This window comes from Calidris pugnax, unplaced genomic scaffold (assembly GCF_001431845.1).
Source record: "Calidris pugnax isolate Ruff unplaced genomic scaffold, ASM143184v1 scaffold103, whole genome shotgun sequence".
NCBI lineage: Eukaryota > Metazoa > Chordata > Aves > Charadriiformes > Scolopacidae > Calidris > Calidris pugnax.
In genome coordinates this window covers 1,953,997-1,968,113 of record NW_015090990.1, presented here as the reverse complement: position 1 = coordinate 1,968,113, position 14,117 = coordinate 1,953,997, and the positions used below count along the sequence as shown (strand labels likewise).

Here is a 14,117-nt window from a genome sequence, read left to right as displayed (position 1 = left end):
CATTTGTTCTCTGGGAAAGGACAACAAAGCTGACAAACGGTGGCATCAAAATTGGTACATTCCCCAAAAGAAACATCTTTCTTTTGGAGAGGAGACCGATAAGGTTTTTATGCTGAAGTAAAGGATAAAGAGACGCCTTTCTGCTGAAGTTTCACAAATAAATATCTGAAATACAGCTACTGTAATACTGAAAACCAAGGCAAGGGGGAGGGGAAATCTTCCTCACAGCTCTAATTCCAAGTCTTACTGGCAGTGTCACCAAAAAAGCCAAAAATACAATCTTCAGTCCTGGAACAACAACCCAAAGTAACCCCCTACATATGTATACGTAAACCTTAAATTGCATATAATGGAGACATGAAAAGCCTCAGCACCAACTTCTTTGATCTGCTGCTCCACTCCCATTGAGCCACATTAATAGCTAAAATAGATTTAACCTTAAAAATCTATACATCTTTTATTTGCCTTCCCCAAGAGAAACCTGCTGCAACACAGAAATGGAAGTAAAATAGGAAAAAGCTCCAAAGAATCCACTGCACCCTCCATCCTCCTGTGGAAGGCATAAGACAAAAAATAAGTCATACCAGCCATGAGGTTAGTCGTGTTACTGACTGTATTAAGGGATGGTGCTTCGATGGAACAGGGATGAGAACATGCTAGGAGACAGAAAGAGTAGGAATCAAAGAGCTTATAAGCAATTAAGACCTCTCTGATATCTGGAAGCGAACATTCCTACTTCAGGTTGAGACATAACAGGACATTCTGCAATTCTATTGCCCTGGTGGGAATAGATGGGAACCTTTAACTGACTTAGTATCCTGGCACTTTTGGCCACCATTAAAACCGATTTGGCTTAATCTATTCCTACATAATTATGGTAGCATCTGATTATCTATAGTTGGTTCATTAAATTTGGAAACAATTCAAACCCTAGACCCAATGCCAGTTTGGATCCTGTAGAGTTAAAACTCCAGCTCTGACAGCAGCACAGTGGTACACAGCTAGAGGTAATAAGCCCACCTGGATGGAAGCCAAGCCCTCAAGAAGCAACATGGGTATTACTGCTCTGCTTCCCTGAAACCAGGAGTGCAATGCAGATACATCCCTCCAGTCTGAGCAGAGCTGGCTCAAGTCTAGATGGGTTTATTAGCTTCAGGCACGCTGCAGGAAAGCTGACCTCGCTGCATCTCTTCAGGCTGTGTGGACCCAGCAGAGCAGAAGTATGGAACCAAGAAGCCCCGTAAGCCCTCAGCCCACGCTACTCAGTGTGCTGGTAGCTAAGCAGCAGGGATCAACGCTGACCAGGCTGCAGAGCAAGACTTGCTATGGAGCCTGAACAACTCAGGCTACCTCATTCTACTCATGCACCCCATGTTTTTCCACTTTCCACTTCCATAACAAGTAATACATATGTTTAGTGTCCACGTCCATTTCAGAGAAGTAACATCATCGTAATTGAAAGAACAAGGCATGAACAGAGCCAATATGCTATCTAGTGTCACATTAAAAAGCATATATGGGCAGAATCCCTCCAGTATGTTCAGATTACTATATTTCTTTTATGGTGACTGTTGCTGGAACAATTTGCAAACAAAGAAACATGCTAGTTCTGTACTGCACCTAGCTAGTGATAAAAAATATTATTATTTTTGGAATTACTAAAACATAGTTTAGTATATCCTATTGTGGAAAAGGAGAGAGAGAAAAAAGAGGAACAGTTATTTTGCCAAAATACACATCTGGCTTTGATCCATATCATTCCAGAACAAATGCTTCCAACTGTGATTTTCTTACCAAAGTGTTACAGCATCTTACATGAGTCAGTAAACTTATTACAGCGTTAGCAGAAGCTGCCAAACTCTTACAAATTCAGAGCATGTGCTCAGATAGAAATTATTTAATATTTGCCAACTTCACCCAGTTTGAAAAATGAATTCACAGCATGTATTTTGGGAAACAGACTTGAGATATTTTGTAAATAAGCAGGTGACATTTCACTTGCTGCATTTTTAAGAGTAAAGATGCTGGGAGGTTGAATTATAAAATGATAAACTTTTATTTTATATCTTTTCTAATCACATCTGCCAGGTATTTGCAATTTTCTGTCATAAAATCTATTATCTTCAAACAGAAACTAGTCAGGTTTTAGTTTTAAATTGAACGGTTCAGGGTTTTTCAATTTTTTTAAATCTTATAACGCAATCAGATTTACTATTAATATCAAAACATTTTTACATAGCACCTTTTATCCTGACAGATCTCCAAAAGCCTTGCACAACCTCTCTGTTTCTGCGCAATTCCATCCCCACTCATAATGCTGCCACTTTCAGGACAGAAAGAAGAACCTATTTAAGTAATGACAGCAGAAGTACCACAAGAGTTCTTTAGAGAGGATATAACTCCTAACACAATCTCAGGTTAGAGCTGCAAAAAGGAACATGAGGGACATACTACAGTCATGAGGGAACAACTACAATCATCAAAACACCTTTTAATTTACTCATTGCTGAGTGGATCTATCAGAACTCAATATTCAGCAGCCCCATTTTTTCCTGTAATACTATCCACATCTCTTCATTGCCAGCAGCCCCACTTCTTCTCTAAATAACCAAATTCTTTCTAGGTTCACGCTATCATTTACTGACATTAACTGCAGCAAAATGTCCCAGGCGAGCACTGAGAAGACCAGTAATGTTCTACTGTCTAGTAGAGGCAGGTCAAACTGAGAAACAAAATTGTACTAGAAACCCTGCAGAGGTTTTGAAGGGAAGCTGATACAGACTGTGACCTCCATGCTGAGTTTCACTGTAGGTTGAAAACTCATTTACACAGAATACACTGTTACAACCTGGATCGTGCAAAACAATTTTATTTCTTTTATCCAATTCAACATCTTACCTGAGTTTCACGTCTGGTAATTGAAGCAACAGCTAGTCATGCAGAACTTCACCCTCAAAGGGTTTATGGAGCTCCAAACCTATTTAGATTCACATGTTGCAATTCAACTTTCCTTTTTACTGCAGAAAACCAATGAGATTAAATTGCATCTCTTAATTTCCCTCTAGGAAGCATTCTGGCCACTGCTCAGACAGGAATCTTTCAACAAAGATAATGAAGCTCAGGAGAAGACGTGGCCCTCTCCCTCCATATGATTCCTACTGTGGATGGATGTCATCTGCTAGAACTCAAGCTCTGTGTTTGTGACTCCGCATGCTAAATGACCTTACTTTCATCAATGGCAGCAGCATATGAGTATCAAAGCCCATGAAATGCTCATCTAGCTTGCATGTTTGGACACACACAGCACTACACTAGCAATGAAAGTAAAAGAGGGCTTCCAGATCTAGGAAAAAAGGGACTTGAGAACTTTATACAAGACTGGAGTATGAATGAATCATCTTGATGGAAACTTGGCATATGTTAGCTACCCTAAACAGAGAAAACACACACAAAAGCCCTACAAATAGCTATAACTATATTTATGGCGTACACTGACGACGTTCAGTTCTTCTGTAAAGATTTTTGAGCATTGAAATGGTCATCTGGTGTTGCAACCACTCTGCTGAAAGTTATTGCCCAGTCTTACAGAAAATGCAGCACAAGAAGTGAAACGGATACTCAAGAACAAAGCAGAGCAAGCAAGTTCACATGCTACAAGTCCATGCTCACATTGCCAAGCTATTCCATGCCACAAGCCAACTGCTACGTGCTTGTCCTGGAGGAACTGGAGGGCAAGGCAGATTAGAGAGCTCCTGCTCCAAATGAGAACTTGGGGGAAATTTGGTTTCCCTTTTTGTGTCTATGCAACCAACACAGAAGATCCTAGAGCCTCCTCGTACAACAGGCAGCAGCAAAAGCTCTCCTCCTAGCAATGTGTGTTCTACCCTAGAGATGGCAAATCCAAGCCAGACAAGTTGCCCATACGTTGAGAGCAAGGCAGACACCTGCCATCATGGCTGCAATTGCTGGCTTCCTGCAAAGCCAAGATCTTACAGTGGTTGGACTCAATGACTCCATTGAAACCACTGCTGAGCAGCTGTCAGAGATAAGAGAAGTTGATTTATTTTTTTTATTTTCAAGATATGCTAAGGACCACATCCATTTCCTGAATTAGAAGAGGGTGGAATGCAGAGATGGACTATAAGTCTTCATTTTTCACTTACCTGGAGGTATGAAATTCAATATCCCAAGCAGCTGAGACCTTACTTTGTTGAACAGTCACTAAAGCAGATTAGAAACTGGTTTGGGGATTGTTTTTTTTAATCAATTAGCTTAAACTTGTAGCTGCCCAAAGGCCCCAGATTTACTCTGCCCACTTCAAACACTCTGGGGGCAAGTTCTTTTTAGAATAAACTCATTTCCCTTATTTCCCCAGCTACAGCTTTTTTTTTTTTTTTTCCTTTTCTTTTTTTTTTTTTCCCCAGCTTTTTACTTCCATGGCTTTCAGGGCAGATTTTGACATGACACAGAGAATAACCACTTTCACATCTCAGGCCCACCACTGCCGCACCTAGAGCTTCTCACGTTGAAAGCTTTCAAAATGTTACTCTGCAGTGAGATTTTCTCAAAAACGAGGTAATACGAGACAGAAGGAAGGCAAGAAAAAACTTCCACATAAAATGCTGTTTGCAGAGTCCCAGTCTGCCACTCCCCCCACTGAAGTACCTTCTTGGCATCACAGTAGCGTAGCCCAAAGGAGTGGAACTGTGGAAAGAAGGCCGGCTGCACTGCCATGATCTGCGTGTAGAGCTCTGCGGGCCGTGACATGGCAGGGGTTCCCGAAAGCAAGATCACTCTCCTGGCAGCCTGGGAAAGCAAAATGGAGCATAATTACCATACAGCTTACAGTATAAGCAGAATCTGCTAAGAAGTCATCCCCAGTCCTGAAAGAAAATCCCAGAGCCATTGTCCAAGCACCTAAAGAGAAGAGTACTTGACCTTCCACAGATACTTTCAGCCTTCACTGCCTGAAGACAGTGCTACGGACTCAGGGACAGCGCTTAACACTTGTAGGAAGCAGGACAAACCATACTGTTTATTATTCATCAACCACATGCTGTAAGGGAAGGGGACATACATAAATTTTTATGACAGTACTTTCTGAATTGGCATTTACCCACTAGACAAGTTAATATCTTGTGCCTGACTCAACCTTTCATTTGGCATCAGATGTCACAGGAAAATGACACACCCTTGCAGGTACATCCTCACATCCAAAAGAAACTCTCTGGTAATAAACGTGGCACAGTGAGCTATAAACAGACTGTCTTCCTCATAAAAGCAGAAGATATCCAGGGAAGTAGGATTCAGATTTCTTACATTTTGTTCATTTTTTTTTTTCATTTTAAATTCTACCAGCAGGGAAAGAAAGATGAAGCTGTGTGAAGCAGGACCAGAAGATGTCCGCTTGACAGTCATGGTGAGTCTAGGCACAGCTGGCTAGATGCTAGAACACAAGTTAATAAATATGAATCATGTAAGAAGATTATAAAACACGTGTTGTAGGGGAGACAGGAAGGGGGTGGGGTGGGAAACCTGTATCTAAAGCAGGTGCTCCCAAAAAGTGGGGAAAAAAATTATACTATAGACATAAAAGCCTTCAAGATGCATTTCTATCCTCATACCTCCATTATCATCTAATTCTATTATTAGATCAGAGCTGTGAATTTCTACTGCTGTAAATTCACATATAGTAGTTAAATTACAAATGCCTTGCAATTTCCTGCATGGTTTAATGCAGGTTCATTAAAATAACAAAGAGATTCTTGAGTGACACCTGTACCAACAGCTCATTCACATTTAAATGAAAAAGAAAATTAAATTCTTTTATCGTTTCACTGAGATCTACCAGTCACCCAAATCTATTCAGCTGATTCATCCACTCACCAACCAAATCTGGTGGAAAAAGAGTTCACAGATCAGCTACCGGAAATTAATTTCAGGACACTTTATCAAATATTTATATATAGGTTGTAATCAAGGTGGGACTTGCCTTCTCCTTCCATCCCTACTAAACAGATCAGAAGGAAATGTGATCATCCCCAGAATCAGACAATTCCCATAAACATGTAAAAAGAGCAGGATATTTATTGAACTAAACAAGAGGAGAGGTCAAACCTTTGGACATGTCGGAAGGTGAGAGTTAATTCACACAAGACAGATGCCTAGGCTGCTCAAAAAGAGGGAGGAGTCACAGAGGCCAAAGATACCAGATCCCATAAGGAAACAAAGTGATAAAGCAGAAATTAGGTCAGTTTTTAAGATTAAGGTAACAGTGAGGGACAACTGAGCAGAACCTAGACAGTATCTGATGCCTTGCAGAGACCTTTGAGGAGTAAACTGACACCACCCTGAGAAATCTGCTGAAACACAAGACAAGTTGGTCCCACATGTGCAAGAAACCTCCAAATTAAACTTTTTCCTCCTGGACTAACAAAAGGCCACTGATAGGTAAAAGACAACATGAAGGTCATGCAATTAGACAGCTCACTTAAAATATCTCCGGATCAAGCTAAAGCAAGTTCACTCAGACCAAGGACATACTAAGTGCAACATAAACCTGACTGTCTTGAAGGGTTTTATGCCATTCTTCAGGTTCCTCCTCTTTGGAGGGTGCTCCCCAGGAGCTACATGAGACAAACTTAGAAGACTTATTCTCTAGTAGCCAAAAGAATTAGTTAGGCTCCTTCCCCAACCCCAAGTAGGTATCAAGAGAGAGAATGATGAAGTTACAGGTTATTTGAATTCTAAACTTGTCCAGCCACTGTTTTGCTGTGCACAGCTTAATTTTGAACAGTTAGGTTATCTAACAACTGCAAGCGCTTTCCAAGGGCTGTGATACATCTTCTATAATTAACCTTTTTAAACAAATAGAGGAGTAAAAACAACAGTAAAAAAAAAAAAACACCAAAAAAAAAACAAAACCTCAAAAGACACTAGCTCCACAAGAGCTGTGAAGATCTTGAAGAAATTAATTCCAGAGAATTGTGTGAAACATAGGTGGTCTAAATAATCCCCAAGGTACCTTCCATTTTAAATTCCATGACAGAAGAGCCCAAGAGAGAAAAGAAAAAAAAGTAATCCTCAAAGACAAGTTTCTTAGTGTTGAAAGCCTACTTAAATTCTGAATTAAAGAAATGGCTTTGATTCACATCTCTTTTTTCTAGTGGCAACTCATTTTGAATAGATGCCAATAAAGATTTGCTCCTGCAGAAAAGTCTCTGCTGATGATTGCTTGTTTCCTGCTGAACCTTCTTTTCTGTCAAAAGTGAGAACTTACCCTTTTTTTCCCCGAGGTCTATAAGAATAACATGGAACAACAGCACAGAAAGTAAGATTACAGTGACCAGCAAGGACTTTCTAGAAAAAACAGGTCTGTAATCAATTGATACCTATTTCCACATAGAAGAACTAACTTTAGCTGGTCACTAGAATTTAGGTATGAAGTTCAATCTTCTCCAGAAGCATTCCTCTCTCTCGTGTGTCCTTGTGAGTGTTCTTACAGCTGCTTTCTTTTGAGACTGCTGAAGTGAACTATGACAATGAGTTGACCAGTGGAAACCTGTTCCGTGGCTCTCATTTACTAAGTAACATGAGTGGTGCACGCACAATGCACCAGCCAGAATGAATTCCACAGCTGTGACAACGTTTACAAATGTCACTTTAGAAAGTCAAAGAATAATTTATGAAATGGTAACCCCCAATGGCACTTATTTTAGAGATCATAACCCAACACCCAACTGAATTGAAGGGGAGTAGGTAAGGAGGAGGAGGTATGCCACAAAAAATAATTGAACATGCAAAGAGCCTCATTAACATACAATGATTGTCTCTGTGTTAAATGCATTTCTCAGCATGAGCTCTGCCATATGCTAACGGACTGACATACTTTTTTAAATAAGTGTGGCTGGTTCTGGCTGTACAACTACCTGTGTCCCCAGTTTTTGCTTACTCTGTCATTTTGAACTGCTTAGCATAAGAATATCTTATCCTGTGAAATGAAAAATGTGAGAGTGGTCATAATATAATAGAGATAATCACCTGATGAAATAGAAGATTTGATAAAGGGAAGGGGTTGCAGCTGTGTTGTTCTGCTTCTGTACTTGGGTAAGATAGATAAGTCTCTGCATTTCATCAGATGATCCTGCAGTGGTTATTCCAAAAAATATAAATGTCTTTCCCTATTCTTAAACGACATCTAGACAGAGAACGTGTATCAAATGGCAATGGTCAACTGTGGCCAAAACAAATTACACTACCTCCCTCTTTTGAGAAGGAAGGGAAACTAGAAGGTAACAGCAGATCCGAAGATGCAGCCTTGAGGGCCCCGAGCTTCTCCAATTTCAAGATGAAGTTCCTTCTCTCAGCAGATGACAACAAGCAAAGGCTTATTTATCCAATCCATATGAATCTGTAGTGCCTAAAGACAGCTGCTATTTATTTCCCACTGGTAAGGGAGATTTTTGTGTTCCCTCCTCACCTTCTACCTTCAATATTGACCTATTTCCCTCTATTATTTTAAAGCAACTCTTTATAAAAACAAGCACAAAGATATTAGATTCCAGCCACACCATGTGTTTGGACTTCCATAATAGAAGCAAAGACCTTTAACCCTGCAGACATCAGTATGTGCATCATGCTATTAACCTGAACAGCAGCTCAATAGGAACAATCACATTAGTAATACTACCCAAATGTTGTGGAACAAAGCCCATAGGGAGCACAGCAGACATAAGACCATTTTATGCTACTGGAATCTTTGATTAGATACTTTTTATTTCTCAGTTTCTAACCCAATTCTTCACTGAAAACTTACTGTCTTGCTTCCAAAAAACTCATCCATGTTCCATTGGGACCTTCCCCAGTTTCCACTGCCTTGCAATACTCCATGCAATTACAGAAGAACAAAGACCATGCAGCACTTTGGCTGGTCGAAGGATGTAGAATCCTTTTCACTTCAGTCCTCAAGAGATCCCACCACAGATCAGTGAAAAACTTCCATTTTGTTGTTTCCTCTTCATCTACACCCTTGGGGCTTTGCTGGTTTATGGATATTGATAGCACATATACCCCCTCTCTTATGCTCACGTCTCTAGACCAGCCTAATCTTGTAAGGAAAAAAACAAAATGCCTACAAAAGATGTAACACCGTGACATTTTCTGCCTCTGAGGGAGGCAGATGCAGGGCGGAGGGAAAGGGAAAAACTAATATTGTCAGTACACTCAAGAACTTGTTCCTAATCATGAGAACTAAAGAAAATAGCAAGGTGACAAGTAGGTCCCATTACTGGTTGCCACAGCTCTGGATTAGGGGCAGGGACAAACCAGGTGTGAAAATGGTGACTCAACCAAAGCCCAACAGTATGAGAGTATTCTCATATTGCTGTGCGTGGAAACAAGACAAAGGGACCACTTTGAGCCTTCTTGAGTACCACAAGAGATGCTGAAGCTGGGGACAGATCTCATGCAGCTGCTGGCACAGAGTGGCCAGCGCAAAAGCTGGCTAAGCTTGAAAGCAGGATTTTTGCCACATGCCAAAACATCAAAGAACTGTTTTCTACTATGGCTTTCAATCCATCCGCCTCCATAATTTTGCAGGGATGTGCACAGAATGTGTACAAACTCTGCCACCTGGTCCCATGTAGGCGGATGAAGTGTTCTCCCCCATGTACAAGTGAAGGGAGTAAGAAATCTGGCCCAAACACTTTGCTGCTATTTCAGCTCGCTCTATCTCACTGTTTGTGTAATTACAAGTTCCTCTCGAAGTTTTGTCCAATAACAATACATTGGGAATAACATGCCTTTATATACTTACTCCAAACTAAAGGCAACCTGAGGCAAGCTACCAGGTAGCCAGTGTGGTCACTGCATACATTCAGCCATTATAAAAGTGCACTTAGAAGTCTTTCTGGTCACGCTTCCCACTGTCCCAAGCAAAACTCCTAAATCTCTGTCAGGGTAGCAGCTAAGCATGTCACAAAAGATACTGAATAACACACACCAAATACGGCACACACAGAGAGTTTGTGGGTTTTTAATATTAAAAAAAAGTCTAGAAGTTCCCAACTGACAAACTGAGGCCACATGTTTAATACATGGTTCTACTTGATAATTCCGTACCACACTTGCTCCACAATATATACAAAAGAGCAGGAAAAGATTAATTATTGAGTGGCTAAAAATACCACTTCATTTTGAAAACTGGTCAATGTCAGATATTAAAATTAAAATGGGGCTTTAAATGCTGTAACCATGGGTTAAATACTTCAGAGGTGAAAATTCAGCTTGGCTCTAAGAAGGAAGATTCAAAATTAATATCCAAGGTAAGTCATCTTTGTTATGAATGTATTGATTTAATCTGATTATTGTGCAGTTCTGTCTAAACACTCGCAACAATTTTTATATTTTACTTATTATTCAAATGGAGAAGTCACAAGAGCAGATTCTATCAAGATAAAAAGAATCCATTAAGTAGAGATGGAAGTGACAGAAACATTTCAGGCGCAGAAACAATTTAACTTAGATCTGTCCAGTGTCATTATGGACTCATAAATCTTTGTAGCATACGAGGACCAAGGATCACATTGCTTTGGTGGATTTTTTTTTTTCCTTTTTCTGTCCCCAAAAGCCAGCGCAAGGCTAAGCTTCAATGCTTTAGGATGTTGAGAATCTTGTAAGAAATGTAAGCAACTGTGGCAATTTCATAAAGTTTAAAGTAATATAACATTAACACCAGATAGAAGTGGCAAAGCTTAGAAGGTAGACAAGGCACCGACTGGCTCCAGGGGCTCTGGTTATGGCACCAGCACAGCTTCACACTGTGACCTTAACGTAGGGCCTCAGGTGCTAGAAGCAGTGTTACCTATGAGGGGCTTCCCTATGGATACAGCTTTTTTGGTCTCTTCTCAGAGCCCCAGTACTGCTCTAATCCCTTTAACATAAAGGAGGCAAAAGCAAGAACATTATCCTCAGCAGCATGTTTATCAATGCCTCTTATTCAACAGCCTCAAAGTATCATGTAAACTACTGAAAATACTCCCAATTTTTACCCCATTGACTATTTACTGTAAAGACGACACAGCAGAGTTGTCAAACCCAGTTCTTTCAAATACGAAAGCATTGCTGCAATGTGCTGTGCCAGTAGTGAACACAGCATCACTCACTAGTAGTTGGAGACAAAGCTGCCAAAGGGGCTAGTTTTACAGCAAAACTCCTGCGTTGGAAAGCAAGGAGGGCAGAAGAGCGGCTATTACAGTAAATACTCACTTCAGAAGTTATAGTCAGCAAGCAGGAAAATACAATTTACCTGAACATCTAACACGAAACATCTGGTTCTGTATGGTGTTTGCAGGTCAGATAATGCATGATACAAACATGCAACTCTTAATGCTTTCAGAAGACAGAAATTCAGTTTCAGAAGCACCAGTTCTCAATTTTCCAAGACCCATGATGTGACAGTATAAAACTGTAAATTCTCAGTAAGTGCATACAGGCAATTAACCTCCGCTTAACAGCTACCATCTTTCACTCTCGTATCTTGTAGCCTGCAAATAATTTTGACAAGCTAATCCTTACAAAGGTACAAGTAGGAAAGGATAAGACTGCTTTTTGAGCATTTGCAATGAGGTAAATTTGTTATTTTCCTCCATTTTCAGACATACACCCTAATTATTGTACTTCAAACTGCTCATAAAATTGGACCTCCTACTTAGTTTCCAAACATTAAAAAGCATGAAGTACTTTGAAAGCCAAGAGAAGACAAGAGTCAGGCCTTTAAAGAGAACAATGAAGTTATTCAAGGACAACTACTTTCAGCTTCCCCTTAACTTGCTTATAAAAGTTGGTTGCTATAAAGCCATCACAATCAGATTTTCTCTTTACACACACTTCTGTTAATTGCTGAATAGGAACTGTGTTTACCTTGTTCTAATGTACAGACTCTGCAGTGCCTAGAAAATACTCGTAACTTTAATCTGCTAGCGGCTACCAGGGAGTTTGATTTCTTTGATCGTGGAACAACAAGCAGACATTAAAATTTACATCTCTCCTGTTATCTCATACTAGAATATTGCCTCCCTTCTGTGGGCCACTTGTCTTGCTAACCTCACGTTCTGCCATTTCCTACTAGTTCCGTACATTTAACCAACGTGAGTGCTCCTGAACCCTAGTCACACAGATACATTGGATGGTTGCAGTAACAGAGTCGAGTCCAAAACCAAATCCAAGGACAGGACCTAGGTAATGTCATTTTGATATACAGCAGCTCTTCGTGTGCCAAGAAGTAACTGAAGTGCCAAGAAGTTCCATTAAACAAGCTACGTTGACACTACTATGTTCTTTCTACTCTCCCTGAATACGTGCAGTAAGTTTTGACATTCCCTTTTTGCCATCACCACAAAACTCATTAGTGGCAGTACCACAATTAGTTCAAGGGAGCTTCTAAAGTTCTTTTGTTAGGTCTTACCATCTAACATTTGCATGGAAACAACTGGCTGGGCCAGTGACAAATTTTGCTCTTGGATGTACAACATGACCTGGATTTCCACTTGCACAACGTCAGAATTCAGCTGTTGGCTCCTAAACCAGACAAATGGAGCAACACCGCTTTGGGAGCCTGACCTGAGCTGCTGAAGGTTTGGCACCCAGCATACGCACCTTGAGTAGAGGCATGGCAGCTCGGCATCGTGCAGTTTTTATGTTCTTTAGGAAATGAGATTCATCCTGAAACAAAACAAGTATGAAAGTGAAGACAGTTCTGATCCATAGTCCAACTTCAGGCTACAGAACAAATCCCCAATATTCTCAGCTACCTAATATTACAAACCTATCATCCAGAGGATACTTCAAGCATTGGGATAGTCACATCAAATTCTAAATGAAAAGACAGCATGGGGGAGTAGCAGGCTTCCTACATTCAAACCTGCAGCTGCAAGCAAATGGAACAGAAATGAAACCTTAAAGCCATGAATCTCAAATGGTTGCAAACAAGTGAGTGGAGGGGGCTGGAGAGGGAATGAGAAAGAGGTACATTATCTCCACCACCGATACTCATTTGCCCCTATGTGTCCCTTAAATGCAGCAAACACAGGAGGCCTATACAGTGCCACTTCCCTAAATAAGGGGTTAATGAAAACGACCAGGAAAAAAAGAAATCTAATTAGGATCCAACTGTTCTGCTGATAGGGCTCACCAGGTGGATAATAGCCTCCTACTTGAGACATCACCCCCAAACAGGCTTCATTTCTACTGCTATAGCAAGGCAGAACTTAAGACACAAAAAAGTAATCGGGGCCCTCCAAGGGTACATTCTCATCTCTTCATGTGTGGATGAGCAAGCAACCATGCATGCAAAGGCAATACAGCTGCTTAGCCTCTCAGGCACAGCCTCCTCCCTCCTGATTAACACATAAGCTACAGTAATGTTCCCAGACATCAAAAGAAGATTGGAAGAAAAACCAGGGAATCTCAGCACCCAGTAGAACTATTCTCATCTGCAAAAACACATACAAAGCCCTATAAACACACAGAAATAACATCTGTCAGCTCAGGGCTGGTAAAAGGTTCCAGGACAGTAGCCCTAGAGCCCAATTCCTTTTACTTCAAGCACCAGCACACGAAACTGACAATCCGTATTTCCACCCTGACAGAACGTCTTGTCAGAGACAGGGTAGGGGGAAAAAAAAATTAAAAAAAAATAATCAACTCCCCCATGAGTACTTTGGTCTCCAAATAACTCCATCTATTGCCACATTCCCACCTGATGCTGAGAAACAAAAGGATTATTATGTTCCAGTTGTCATGATCTTAGAGACAAAGTGCATGTGTGCGCTGAAAACTAGACTGAGAACATCAAACACCCATAATAAGCTACGTAGACACTTTTGGTCTCTATTGATCCAAGGTGGATCTGAAACACTAGATGTTTTGAATTTTTAGTAACTGAAATCTAGAAAAATGCCTTTTACCATGGCTCTGTAAAAGGTTAAAAAATGGATTCCAAGTAATTCACAAAATAAGTTATACAAGTGATCAAAGGAGATAATGCAGATTGTCAGTGGAACACAAGCAAAGGAAGATTTTTTGATGTTTTACCCGCATACTTAATGTTGAGAGGCTAT

At 40.5% G+C, this 14,117-nt stretch overlaps 1 protein-coding gene across 7 annotated transcripts in view; it reads right to left on the bottom strand.

Annotated features, from left to right (window-relative positions):
- Positions 1 to 14,117, bottom strand: part of SMARCAL1 (SWI/SNF related, matrix associated, actin dependent regulator of chromatin, subfamily a-like 1) — a 42,481-nt gene that overhangs the window by 13,177 nt on the left and 15,187 nt on the right. For all 7 annotated transcript variants that reach the window (XR_001413410.1, XR_001413411.1, XM_014954740.1 and 4 more), the window contains 2 exons: positions 12,655 to 12,720; positions 4,666 to 4,806 (listed from right to left, as the gene is read on the bottom strand). Coding sequence is in view for 5 of the 7 variants with exons in the window: in XM_014954740.1 (XP_014810226.1) it covers positions 4,666 to 4,806; positions 12,655 to 12,720 (207 nt within the window). In the remaining 2 variants the exon portion in view is untranslated. The remainder of the gene's footprint in view (positions 1 to 4,665; positions 4,807 to 12,654; positions 12,721 to 14,117) is intronic.